Genomic DNA, 13,712 nt, shown 5'->3' with positions numbered 1-13,712 from the left:
GGGAGGGAGGGAGGGGTCATGCTTGCCCTAGCGGGGCCATGAGGATAGAGAGTCTCAGTCACACTCAAGACGAGCATAGAACAACACACACACCCTCACACTCAAGCGCAGAGTCTGGAGTTAACACTGGGATTGGAGAGTGGGAACTGCACCTGTCCTGAAGCCCACCACACACAGAGACACACAGGGGAACACTCAGGGGAGATACCAGCCGGCTCTATGTGTGGCTGGGACCAAGGTTTATCGGTGAGTGGGCCCTGTTCTCTTTTTTTACCACGGCTTCTGTTTGATCTGGCAGTCAGTCGTTACCTGTCGGGAGTAAGGGAGAAAGATTTGGGTACTTGTTCGTTTGGTTTTAATTAGTGTTTTGATCCGGTGATTGTTCACTGATTTCTTTAGCTTGTTAGAAGATTTTGTTGTAAACTTGGAGAGAATTCATTTAAAAAAGAAGGTAACGTACTCAAGAAAGGTGTTATGTTTAGTCCATTTAAATGCATCGTTTGTGTTTTGTAGCAGTACATGTTTTCTAAATTAGTTTCAAACTTTTTGTCCTAAATTCCAGAGTGAAATATTTATTCAGTTTTTTTTCCGAAAGATTCCCTTTGAGTAACGTAAATGAATGCACCTTTTTTCATAATTAAATGTACTGTTTGTTACGTGAGTTACAAAATACTTTTATTCAAAGAAAAGTTTTATCAGAGCTTTTTCTACATTTGACTTATTTTTAATTCGACCATTGATTTATTTCACTAATATGTTAAAACTTAATACTTCATTTAAAATAATGTATTCATACTTAAATTAAAGTTTACAGTTATATTTCAATGGTCTGTTCAAAGTTAATCTTCAAATTAACTTTGAAAAAACAAAGAAACTGTTTTCTTTCAAAATTGAACAATTTCACAACACTTTGTGTGAAGCATAAATCGGTTGCGCTTGTGCAGTTTTTCAGTTTCACAATTAGTTTCGACTTTGCACAGATGTCCAACAGATTCTTTCTAAAAAAGATGCTCCCCATTAAAATATGTTAATTGCAGAGTATTCAGATCTTTAAGAATTCTTGTCTGGAGAAGAACAACTTTCCTTAAATGTTAACTTGACAACAATACAATTGAGAGCCAATGCAATTAAAAGCCTTTGTATCTAGAGAAAACCTACATGCTTTTCGGGGGATAAAAAAAAAAAATAGGTGGCACTGAACTGTCCTCTTTGTGTCTTTTATTTTTAAAACTTGTGTGGATGATGTTGATTGATTCTCAGTGTTGGTGGAATAGTCTCTGGGTCTCTGGCCTCTGGTTGTATAGCTGGTGGCATTTTGGCGGAGTGTGTTTTGATGTCTTATTGTGAGTGACCGAGGCAGGAGACAGCGCTGAAGGATGCAAGCTGTGCTCCTCACGGATGTGTGCGTGAGTGGGACGCTCCTCTGCTGGTGGGAAGCGTTTGAAGTTTGTTTATGCCTCTGTGGCCCCCCAATGGAAAATTTGTGAATTCGTCTCCCCCTTGTTCCTCCACACTCACACACGGACACACACACACACACACACACAAACAGACTCACAAACACACACACAAACACTATCACACACACACTCACACACAAACACACTCTGAGATGGTTTGCCGGTTCCGCTACTCTGCCACTCTGATTCCAATTTTAGCTCCATTCAGATGCAGACAGCACTTCCTTCCTCCATCTTCCCTTGTTTGTGACCATTTTTCCACCCAGGGGAGACTTGGGAGAGAGAGGGAAAGAGACTTGGGAGAGAGAGGGAAAGCAGGGAAAAAAGCGTGGGGAGGATGAAGGGATAGAGAGGGAGAGGGAAAGAGGGGGGGGGGGGGGGGGGGCGTCTGGACTGGCCGAAACATTAGAAAGAGGTTTTAGACAGTAATTACCTCCTGGTTTGTCTGTTCTAAGCCGTGTTGAGTTTAGTTTTTTTTGTTGTATATCGGAATTACTGGACAGTCCAACCAGATGTAATATTTACACTTGTAAATTGTGTTCATGTAAATATTTATGTGAGCTTGAAATCCCCCTTCCCGATGATACATCCACCCCCTTTAAATTGAATCGGTAATCCAGTTCACCTCTTAGACAAGAACTTTTAACATTTTATGCTTATTATTCGGTTCTTGTAAATTAAATATGTAATGTCTGTAATTTCTTCTGTTTATATAATTGCTGTAACATCTAAAGTGTTGAGTTCAGCGTTTAAATGGAGTGTGTCCTGATCCCCGCTGAGAAACAGACTGTCTGATTAGTCAGCTCGACACAATGAGCCCCACTGACTCACTCACACAGAAAGATTTCACTCTCTCACTCACACACTCTTTCTTTCTCTCGCTCTCTCTCTCCCTTGTTCTCTCAGGCTGCCTCTCAGCATAGCAAAGCCATGTTGACCACCGAGGGGGTGCCACACACAGCGGACCACATCGTTGACGAGAAGAAGATGGACGTCCAGGACGCCGACATGACCTCATGGACGGAGGCCGAGTTCGAGGAGAAGTGCACCTACATCGTGAAGGACCACACCTGGGAAGGGGGCCCCGAGTCTCACCCGGACCTCAGCCGCTCCGAGGCCTCGCTGCCCCGCAACCTGGCCTTCAAGCACCCCGCAAACTCCAAAGAGGTAAGACCATACCAGCCATCCTCCACCCCCCACCCCCCAGCTCTCTCCATCCCTCCCACAACCCCCAGCAGACACAAAGCCTCAAACCCACAGGTGATTCAGTGCCAGGTCACACTCGCAGGCTGGGAATGCTTATCGCCTGAGGGCCCACCGTTGACAAAGGGCATGGGTAAACCCTGGGTAGGAGGAGAAGAGGGGGCAATATTCTTGCCATCGGTGTGTGTGTGTGTGTGTGTGTGTGTGTGTGTGTGTGTGTGTGTGTGTGTGTGTGTGTGTGTGTGTGTGTGTGTGTGTATGTGTCATTCCATTACTCACGATGCAGGCCGAGCCTTCTCTCTCTCTTTCTCACTCTCTCACCTCATTAACTGGAGCGTTTATGGGTGATGTCAGCTTTTTAATACACCATGTTGTGTTTGAGCGGCAGACGCTGAGAATTTTTACACCCGGAGGGAGGGGAAATGCAGCGCCGGCGTTGCGCTCCTGTGTGTGTGTGTGCGTGCGTGTGCGTGTGTGTGTGTGTGTGTGTGTGTGCGAGTGCGAGTGTGTGTGTGTGTGTGTGTGTGGTGAGGAAGCCTTAGGGAGGTTTTCGGGTGCTTCCCCGCTCCCCCCTACTGTCTGCTCCGCGCGCCAAGAGGAGTCGTGATGCGTGTTTACACAGGGTCTCCTTAAGTCTGCACAGGCTCACCGTCACACGCCTGTAATTCATCTTCTTTATCTAGGGCTTGTCAGCGGGCTGCTTTAAGGCCGTCACGATGCAGTGGCAGCAGTGCTGTCTGTCTAAGCCTGTGTGTGTGTGTGTGTGTGTGTGTGTGTGTGGGTGTGTGTATGTGTGTTTGTGTGTGTGGGTGTCTGAGAGAGAGAGAGTGTGTGTGTGTGTGTGTGTGTGTGTGTGTGTGTGTGTGTGTGTGTGTGTGTGTGTGTGTGTGTGTGTGTGGAGTCTCTGAGAGAGAGAGAGAGAGAGTGAGTGTGTGGGTCTGACCTGTGATGTGAAGAACTTCTCGAGGGAGTACTACTTGCCAAATTCCAGTATGCCCTGGTCAGGAGAGAAAGCTCAAGTGGTTAGGAGTAAAAGAGTGAGGGTGGACACGGAGAGAGGGAGAGAGGGAGAGAGGACGGAGAGAGGGAGAGAGAGGGAGAGAGAGAGAGCGAAAGAGGACAAGCCACAAGTGCTGATCCAGGCCGCACATTCCTCCCAGGAGTCCAAACCGTACGCATGCACAGCAGAAACGCCACCAAGCCCCGGCCTGAATCATCACTCTGGGCAACTCTGCGCTCTCTCGCCACTCTCCACAAGGGGCTTTCTCAGGATAACCTCCCACTCCTAACGACACCAAAATAGCCAACCTTTGGACACTGTTGTTACCACTTTGATCAGGGAAGGAAGGAAGAAAAGAAATGAAAAAAAAAAAAAACACTAATTTGTCGAGGGATAGATTTTCTCATCATTGACCTCTGTTTTCCCCCTTATCTGCACTCCTGAGGGAGTTGGAAAGTGAGCCTCTTTACAGGTCTTTACAGGCTGATAAAAAATATGAGTGAATAGTTAACTGCCGAGCGAATGGTTCCTCTGTCGCAGAGCAGAGAGGTAGAGAGAGGGCATTAGGGTCCATTGACGGCCTTGATTAAGGTATTGATGACGTGTTTAGTAAGGCATTGTAAAGTGTTTGTCAATCAATTACCCCAGACAGTGGGTCTAATCTTCAAATGGAAGCGTGTGTTTTCTCACAGATTTCGAGGCCCTCTCTGAAGGAGATGAGGGGGATTTCCTTAGCGCTCCCGACGTGGGGGTGTTTGCCTAGGATGCATGTGCGGAAGAGGGGGGGGGGGGGGTGGGTGGAAAAGGGAACTTTAGAAACATGGCAAGAGGATTGGGCAGAAGGAGGGGGGGGGGGGTTGCCTGTCTTAGTTCATCAGAGAGTGAAGAGATTAGTTTCAAGTCTGGGTTGTAATCCACAACTGCCAGACAGTAGTTGCGTGGTTTTTTTTTTTGTTTGACTGTGCACGCTGTTGTTTCAAGAGAGGGGTTTTTGAAGCTATTTATCTCAAAGAAACAAAGCGCTATAATCGTAGGTGTAGATTTCTCCTTTGAGGTTTTTTTTTTTTCACCCCCTCTTTTCTCTTGTTGTCAAATGTGACAGAGAATGCTTTGTGGTCGAGAGTGTTTTTTAGGTTGGTCTGTGTGTGTGTGCGTGTGTGTGTGTGTGTGTGGGGGGGGGGGAGATGGGGCCTAAATGGGCGTGGCAATATAGGCAGTGAGAGGAGAGACAGGCCCGACGAGTCACCACATATCCTGCGTATTGGAAGTGGTTCCTGTGTGTGTCACCCGTAGGTGCGCCTCTTCCTGAGTAACGTCCACCCTCACTTGAGCAGTCACACTCCTGATCTCCACCTCCAGTGCACCCTTAGCAGGCACATACACATTCACGAAAACATACAAATTCAAACACACACACACACACACACACACACACACACACACACAAATTCAAACACACGCACATGTGCCCAGTCCTGCTTGTGTTTGTTTGACGTGGGTTTTTGATGATTGCCATGATGGCTGCTTCCTGTGGCCCTCTCCGGCGAGGATGGTGGCCTTCTGGTGACAGGAAGTGATAAAGTAAATCATCCCCGACCGCAGAGAGAGCCGAGAGTGTACACTAACCCTGAGAACAGCAACTCCTCTCGTCTCCTCTCACCCACCCTCCTTCTCTTCTTAGGCTCACTAGTCACTTGACCTTCCTGATTGATTCATCTCTTAATGTTTTTTTTTTTCTCCTCCTTCTCTCTCTCTCTCTCTCTCTCTTACTCTTTTTCTGTCTCTTTCTCTATTTTTTCTCAAGGTGACTGGTGTCGTCAGCAGAGAATACATCCCCAAGGGAACTCGCTTTGGCCCTCTAGTGGGCGAGGCCTACACTGCAGAGAGCGTCCCCAAAGACGCCAACAGGAAGTACTTCTGGAGGGTGAGTTGTTTTGTTTCAGGAGCTTCACTTTCAGTAAAGAGGAAGACGAAGGAGGGAGGGAGGGAGGAAAAAAACATGACTGCTCACTTCCTGTTCCACTGTCTTAGTTTCCTGTATGACATCATGGGGCCGGGGTTCTAGAGAAGCAGAGAGTGCCTGGCTGTGTGAGTGCACTTGAGTCAAAATCGCTGAGTAAAGGTCTGCTGTACCACAGCGTTGGTGTAGACAGACACTGAAAGTGTGTGTGTGTTTGTGTTTTCATGTAGTGTGTGATCATGTTCTGACTGTACTGCACTCTTGAGGGAGGAAGCAAAATGACTGCATTTACGCAATGGGATTACCTTTTGGAGAGACTGATGAAGAAGAGGGAGAGGAGGAAGAAGCATCAGGCTTCAGTAGAGGTCCCTATGAGTCCCCTGAAAATGAACAAACACATCAAATGTGAAAATAACTCATTGATATTATTTAGATGTTTTAGAGAATTTCATAATCAGCCAGTAGTAGTAACCTGAATAATGTTACATCATCCAATTTAAATATTGTATGAAAAGTACAGTCACGTATGCTTTTTATACTACTTTTGTCATACGGCCCCGGTTAAATTGTGTGTCAATCTCAGCGACATTCACTGAGATGAACTGTAGTACAGGTTAGACCTCTCTCATTCTCTGTAAACAATGATGTCACACCAGTCTGCCAGGAAACTTTGAACACAGACAGCAGGTGAAAAGGAAGCTACGTGTGTGTAACCTCACCTTCAACCTCAGGACAGCCCTGAGCGACCTAGTTCCATGAAAGAAAGAAACGACAACCAGAGAGAGTTAATGAGATAGAGAGAGGGAGAGAGAGGCTCAGTGAGAGAAAGAGAGAAGAGAAGAAGAGTGTAGATTCACTACGAGAGTAGCGAGCGGTGAGGGGGGCGTGCTTGCTGACTCAACCGAGTCTGCCAGCGACTTTAAAAGAGCCACTCATCTGTGAGCATCTCCCACTGGTCTGCGCGTTGGTGAGGCTGCGTCTCAGATGAGCGGCTAAGATAAGGTGCACCTTTGGGAATGAGGGCTTCCGAGGAAACCGGGTGCCCCTCTCTAAATGACGTACTCGTAAAAAAAACGCACGTCTCCCTTGCAATCATCAGGGGGTTGTCTGCTGGAAATGTGCAGATGTGTTTCGCAATCTAACGTTTAAAGTCACTTTAAAAAAAACCGAAATCTTCTCCTGGCATGACTGTGTGCGTTGTAAAACCGAGCCACCTCTGACGTTTCTTCTGACGTTCTCTCTCTCCCCCTCTTCTGCAGATTTACTCGGAGGGCAAGTTCCATCATTTCGTAGACGGGCTGAACGAGGAGAAGAGCAACTGGATGCGCTTCGTGAACCCGGCCCACTCGGAACAGGAGCAGAACCTCGCCGCCTGCCAGAACGGCATGAGCATCTACTTCTACACAGTGAAGCCAATCCCCGCCGACCAGGAGCTGCTGGTGTGGTACTGCCCGGAGTTCGCCCGCCGCCTCCACTACCCACCCTCGGGGGAGATTATGATGCAGAAACTCAGTGAGTAACGCAACACACAGACCCACACAGACCCACACACACACACACACACACACACACACACACAAACACACACATACACACACACATACACACACACACACACACACACAGCAGAGATCCCTTCTCATCTGTTGATTTGAAAGCTGACCTTTTGTTCCATCTTCTCATTTGAAGCTCCTGTTTTCTTTTAAAGCTTTTTTTTTAGTTTTGAGTGTTGTTGCTGCTAGAGTGCGTGTTGTGTGTGTCTCTTACTGAACTGGTTGGAGTTGAAGAAAAAGAGACGTGATCTCCAAACACACACACAAAGACTCGCGCACACACACACACAGCGAGGGGATGTGAGCCTGTTATTACCTAACAGAAACAGAAACATTGTCGCTTGTCCTTTGATCTCTGCGGAGATCAGACATTCCTACCGGTTCCCTGTTTACTAGTCTCTCTCTCTCTCTCTCTCTCTCTCTCTCTCTCTCTCTCTCTAATGTTTTTACTCCGACCTGGTAATGACGAAGTTTCATGACACAGACTTCTTGGGGAGGGCTGGAGGTAATGCTATAGTCAACCTCACTTAAAGGGCACTCTTTTAACATAAAAGCTTGCCTAACACGCTCGATCTGTTGTTGCTCAAGCAGCAATAAAAGTCACCGAGCCTGGCCTTTGTTGGTAGAGAGAGAGAGAGAAAGAGAGAGGGTTTGAAAGGGAGTGAGTGTGTGTGTGTGTGTGTGTGTGTGTGTGTGTGTGTGTGTGTATGTGTGTGTGTGTGTGTGTATGTGTGTGTGAATGTGTGTGTGTGTGTGTGTGTGTGTGTGTGTGAATGTGTGTGTGTGAGTGTGTCTGTGTGTGTGTGAATGTGTGTGTGTGTGTGTGTGTGAATGTGTGTGTGTGTGTGTGAATGTGTGTGTGTGTGTGTGTGAATGTGTGTGTGTGTGTGTGAGTGAGTGGGAGGGGGGAAGAGAGAACGACATTCTGCCTCAAGGTGTGGCGGGAACAGGCCAGTCTCACTGACTCCGGTCCCCTGGGCCCAGGGCCATGCGCATCCCCTGGGGCGCCGGGTGGCTTCAGTCGCCAGCCAACCCCCCCCCACCCCCCCACCTTTATACCCCCCACATCCCTGATGACTCTGTACAGGCCTGTAATTAAGCCGGTGACCTGCGGCTGACATCATCACTGCTCTTTAACTTCTTTACCTGAGTGCGGGATAGGGTGAAGGGGGAGAGTGAGCGAGATCAAGAGACCGTAAAAAAAAGGGAGTGAGTCTCCTCTCCTCTCCTCTCTGCTCCTCTCCTCTCCGCTCCTCTCCTCTCTGCTCCTCTCCCTGGCCAGGTCCACATACGCAGTCATAACAGGAGCAGCTGTGGGGCCGGTCTCACCGTGAGTCAGTTCAGTGGAATGGTCTGAGATGACTGGGAGGGCCGCCAACGTTCAGTTAGTCTGAATTTTTACATTCAGATCACATCAAAATATCAGTTAATGTGCTTGGCACCGAACCGGAACGACTACAGGCCCTCTGGAGCCCCCCTGGGAGGGTGGAAGCAGGCCCTGGCCGTGTACGAGTTTAATAACACTCAGACCACCCGCTCTTTTGTCGTATGTATTTCTCTCCTTGTTTTTTTTCTCTCTCTCTCCCCCCAATCTCTTTCTTTCTTCCTTTCTATTTTCTTCTCTCTCACCGGCTCTCTCTAACACACAAACACCCCCTGCTCGGTGAAAAGAGAGAGAGAGAGAGAGAGAGAAAGAGGGAGAGAGAGAGAGAGGGGAAAGGAGGTGGGCCGGAGGCGCGGACAGCACTTTGGCACGACTTCCTAATTTATTTGGCACTTAAAAAAGTGTAGGGGGGGGGAGGGGTAGCACGGCGAAGAAGAAGAAAAACGTCTCCTCCATTGACTACTTGAACTTCCTGGCAGCCAGGGTTGCGCTGACAGATTGATATCTGTGCGATTGCCCGGGCTGTTTGTTTTGTGGGAGCCCTTTGGGGGGGGGGGGGGCTGGCGCTATCTCCGAGGGCCTGGGGAGGCAAAGGCAGGGGGAGATGAGGGGTGGTTTGGGGCTGGAGGGGGGGGTTTGCTGATAACCTCTCTCATTGTTTATACACTGTCATGGTCCCAGGAGGGTGGAAGTTAGAGTGGAAGGGATCTTTTTCCTCCTCCATCTTGTTTTCTTCTTCTGTGTTTTAATGTGAATGTTATGTGTGTCTCCAAGCAACACAGTCAATTCATTAAGAAATAAAACAACTTTTGAGTAGTTTTTGTCGTGACTGATATTCCACAGTAGAAGTAACCCACAGGCATGTTTCTTTGAAGAGAGAGTGGTTGGTGATTGAACTGTGTATCTCTGTGTCTGTTGAGCTCTATGTCTGTGAGAGAGGCTACTTTCGGGGCCTTTTCAGGTCAGCTGATGTAAACGGACAGCCCTTTAAATCTGTGAGTGTGTGTTATTGATTGTACTTTCTGGTGGGTTGAAGAAGTTTACACAAAGGCCTTTGTGCTGAAAGTGCCACAGAGGCCTCTTTGTCACTAGGTGTCTTAAGGTGTGTCTGTGAGTGCTGTGTGTGTGTGTGTGTGTGTGAGTGCTGAGTGTGTGTATGTTTAGTGAGGTGGGGGGCAGGGAATAGAACTCTGGGCTTTGTTTGGATATCTGTAGGTAGGAAACTTTCAATCACTCCCCCCCCCCCCCTTCTCTCTCCATTAGATTGTATCAGTGCTCTCAGCAAAATGCTCTCTCACTGTCTCTCTCTCTCTCTCTGTCTCTCTGTCTCTCTCTCTCTCCCTCTGTCCCTCTCCTCTCTACCACCCCGCCCAGGGGCTGCTGTCATGCCTCACTTCCTGTCTTAGGACTTTTGCCCAGGACAATTTGTCAAACTGTCGCTCTAATTGGACGACTGAGTTACTTAGTACTCTCCCTGACTCCTGGGCAAGAAGGAGATCTATGTGGCCAAGCAACAATGGCAGTTCTTTGTAGCTCTCCAAGGGGTCCTTATTGGCCCTGTGAGCTGGAAAGAGGCAATTAGGCCGGGTCTCTGCAATTTTCTTAGAGGCCGTGATTCATTTTGTTATACAATTGGGCTGAACTGGACACACACACACACACACCAACACACTTCACACACACACACACACATGGTCGAAGGTTTCAAACTAAATGTCTCCTTGTCTTGTGTGTTTACAGAGCAGAGTCTGATGGAGGCGAAGCAGCAGGTGACGGAGGAGGTGGTGAAGCCCGTGAAGAGGGAGCACAGCGTCTCCGAGATCCTCAAGGACACCAAACGGGACCCGGGCCGGCCCCTGGCCACGCGTCCGCACTGCCCCGACAGCCCCGAACGGCCCCTCTACCCTCGGGCCGTCTACCCCATCCGCCCGCACCCGCAGCCGCTCTCGCACCTGCACCTGGGCGAGGAGCTCCTGAAGGCCAGCCCGGCGTTCGGCTACTCGGCCTGCTCGCCCGGCCAGTCCTCGGCCACGCCCAGCCCCAACGCCCGCAGCAGCCCCGAGAGCAGCCCCACCCACCAGCGCCGCAGCCCCGCCGGTGTGTCCCCGCCCAGACCCGCCGCCGCCGCCGCCCCGCAGGAGCCCCGCGACAGCTTCTCCGCCGCCTTCCACCCAGGCCTCTACGGCCGCAGGCTGGGCCCCTTCCCCGGGTACTCGCCTCCCGGGGGGCTACCCTCGCCCTTCTACCCGAGTCCGCAGTACCCACGCTACCTCCTGCCATCGTACGCGCCGCCCTCCGTGGGGAGCATGTTCCACCGCATGTACCCGCTCTACGGCAACATGATGCCCCCACATTTGCCCCTCCCGCCGGGCATGCACCCGTCCGAGGCCGGTCGCCGCTTCCTACCCCCCCCACCCGCCGATGCCCACCGGGACTTCCTCATGCCGGCCCTGAGCAGTGCCTTCTCGACGGCCACCTCCCTGAAGGACAAGCCCTCCGCGCACCCCCGCGCTCCGCCCAGTGGCTCCCCCACGGCCGGCTCGGGGGCGTCCGGCGACCGGCTGCCCACCAAGCCTACCTCAGCCCTGCTGGGTCCCTCGGTCCGGTCCGAGGATGAGGCCATCAACCTGAGCAAGTTGAGCAAGCGCCACAGCTCCACGGGCTACAAGACGCTGCCCTACCCGCTGAAGAAGCAGAACGGCAAGATCAAGTACGAGTGCAACATCTGCAGCAAGACCTTCGGCCAGCTGTCCAACCTCAAGGTGAGCAAAGAGAACAGCCCCCCACCTCACTCCTCGCCTCTCAACACTGCCTCCTCCCCACCCCCCCCACTGGTCTCTATAGATCATCTGTGCAGAGACACCTGGAACTCACCACCCTCTCTCTCTCTCTCTTTCTCCTCCTCAGGTGCACCTGCGCGTCCACAGTGGGGAGCGGCCCTTCAAGTGTTCGACCTGCAGCAAGGGCTTCACCCAGTTGGCCCACCTGCAGAAGCACTTCCTTGTCCACACAGGCGAGAAGCCCCACGAGTGCCAGGTAGACACATGTTCCTCACTCATATTAATCCTCCCCTCCGCTCCATCAATCAACACAAACTCCAGCCTGTTTCAATTGGTAGATTGTCCAACCCTCTTAGAACCACTCCTAACCCTCTTTCTCTCTGTCCTCCCACAGGTGTGTCACAAGCGTTTCAGCAGCACCAGCAACCTGAAGACGCACCTGCGGCTACACTCGGGCGAGAAGCCCTACCAGTGCAAGATGTGCCCGCAGAAGTTCACGCAGTTCGTGCACCTCAAGCTCCACAAGCGGCTGCACACGCGCGAGCGCCCCCACAAGTGCCCGCACTGCCACCGCAGCTACATCCACCTGTGCAGCCTGCGGCTCCACGCCAAGGGCTACTGCCTGGCGCCCGGCGGGCCCCCGCCGGCCCCGGGGTGCACGCTGGACGAGCTGGCGCGCATCAACGAGGAGATCGAGCGCTTCGACATCACCGACCACGCCGACAAGCTGGACGAGATGGACGGCATGGACAGCGACGTGGAGAAGCAGATCCTGGGCATGCTGTGGAGGGAGCTGGACCTGAAGGTGTCGTCCTTCCACAAGGGCAGCAGCAGCGGCGACATACTGACCTTGCCTCCCCTGCACACGTCCTCGGGCTTCGACCTGTTCCAGCCCAGCGGCGGCGAGGTGTCCGTCATCAAACTCCGCCTCGGCAGCCCGCGACCCCTGCTCCCCGTCAAGGTTAAGCAGGAGACCGTGGAAGCCATGGAGTCCTAAATCAACCTGTATTCACCACCACCACTACTTCTTAAAATAAGCCGCAGATTAACCACTCAGAGACCATCATACAGACACATGCAAGCACACCCATCCAACCCCAAGCCTGGCTCACTGACTTACACCCAGGCGCTGCGGGAGACGGTGGCAGCAATAAATAAGTTGTAAATTATTTTTCCTTCTTGTTTTTGGTTGACGGTAACCAAAGCTCTGGTTCTGCCTTCAGGGACTTCAGTACTCAGGGCTCAAAAACACTGTCCTAAGACTGCGTGCGGTCACGCCCAGTGTGTCCTACACTTACGACAAAGACAATCATCTATCCTTAATTTCATATGACTATTTTAATATCATTGTTGTCGACGTTGTTGTTGTTGTTGTTGTTGTGGATGTTGTTATTAATATTATTGTCTTGTTATTTTGGTTCATTGTAGTATGTAACCACCTTAATTTATTATGCAATTTGTTGTCCTTTGAAAGCAATACTTGGAAAATAATGTTTACAATGACTGGGTATATTCATTGTAATTGACTATTTACTTATTTTTCTACGTGACCATTCTTCTTTTGTAGATATTTTTCTTTTTCTCTGCCGGTCTTGGCCCTGTGATATGGGCCTATAGCAGAGACGGGGAGCATCCTTTACAAAGGGTGTGTCTTTTGAAAACAGGTTTTAAAAAGGGGAAAAGGACTGCTCTTCAGTCGAAGGTCTTTTATGTTTTTTTTTTCTTTCTGTCAGGCCAAAGGTGATTTGAAATGTTGTATCCCCGACCTCAAAAATCAAAAGGAAAAGCGTCTGCAATGCATGCTCTTAGAGGATTTTTTTTGTTGTTGATAATGAGCTCTACTTACTCTATATGAGGCATTGTTTTGTATATATATTTTTTAAACAACCGTTACCTCAGTGTGTGTGCGTATGTGTGCACATGTGTGTGTGCGTGCGCGCGTGCGTGTGCGTGTGCGTGTGTGTGTGTGTGTGTGTGTGTGAGTGAGTGTGAGTGTGAATGTCCAGAAGGAAGTCGAAGCAGGAAGCACATATGATATTTATTGCTCTGCTACTTGAAGATAGAAAACCAAAATGTTCTGGAGTGCAGCTCTCCATTGCAGCCCAAAGAGCAGGAGTTCGTTCACATGTAGCACGGTGGCTGGCTGTGGCAGAGCAGACATCTCCAAATCAGCCCCGACCACAACCAAAAAAAAAAAAAAAAAAAAAGAGGCAAAAACAAAACAGTAAGACGTCCAATGGGGCTAGTTACCAAAGTTCACTGTCATTCTTTCTTAGTTTGACACCAAAAAGAGGACTAAATTATTGAAAAGCAAAACCCGAGAAAATAATGTGTGTATATTATGAAGTGTTAGCTCTTTAGCTATGTGTTAT

General features: G+C 49.9%; 1 protein-coding gene across 1 annotated transcript; it reads left to right on the top strand.

Annotated features, from left to right (window-relative positions):
* Window positions 1-219: 219 nt before the first annotated feature.
* prdm1a (PR domain containing 1a, with ZNF domain) lies at window positions 220-12,337 on the top strand (the record flags this gene model as incomplete). Its single annotated transcript, XM_080858532.1, has 7 exons — window positions 220-246; window positions 2,367-2,627; window positions 5,468-5,587; window positions 6,883-7,135; window positions 10,301-11,322; window positions 11,468-11,596; window positions 11,735-12,337. The coding sequence occupies 7 exons, from the start codon at window positions 220-222 to the stop codon at window positions 12,335-12,337; spliced, it is 2,415 nt and encodes an 804-aa protein (XP_080714658.1).
* Window positions 12,338-13,712: the final 1,375 nt, after the last annotated feature.

Source organism: Sprattus sprattus (genome assembly GCF_963457725.1).
Source record: "Sprattus sprattus genome assembly, chromosome: 19".
NCBI lineage: Eukaryota > Metazoa > Chordata > Actinopteri > Clupeiformes > Clupeidae > Sprattus > Sprattus sprattus.
The sequence above is the reverse complement of the archived record's forward strand: the minus strand, read 5'-3'. Positions and strand labels throughout refer to the sequence as shown.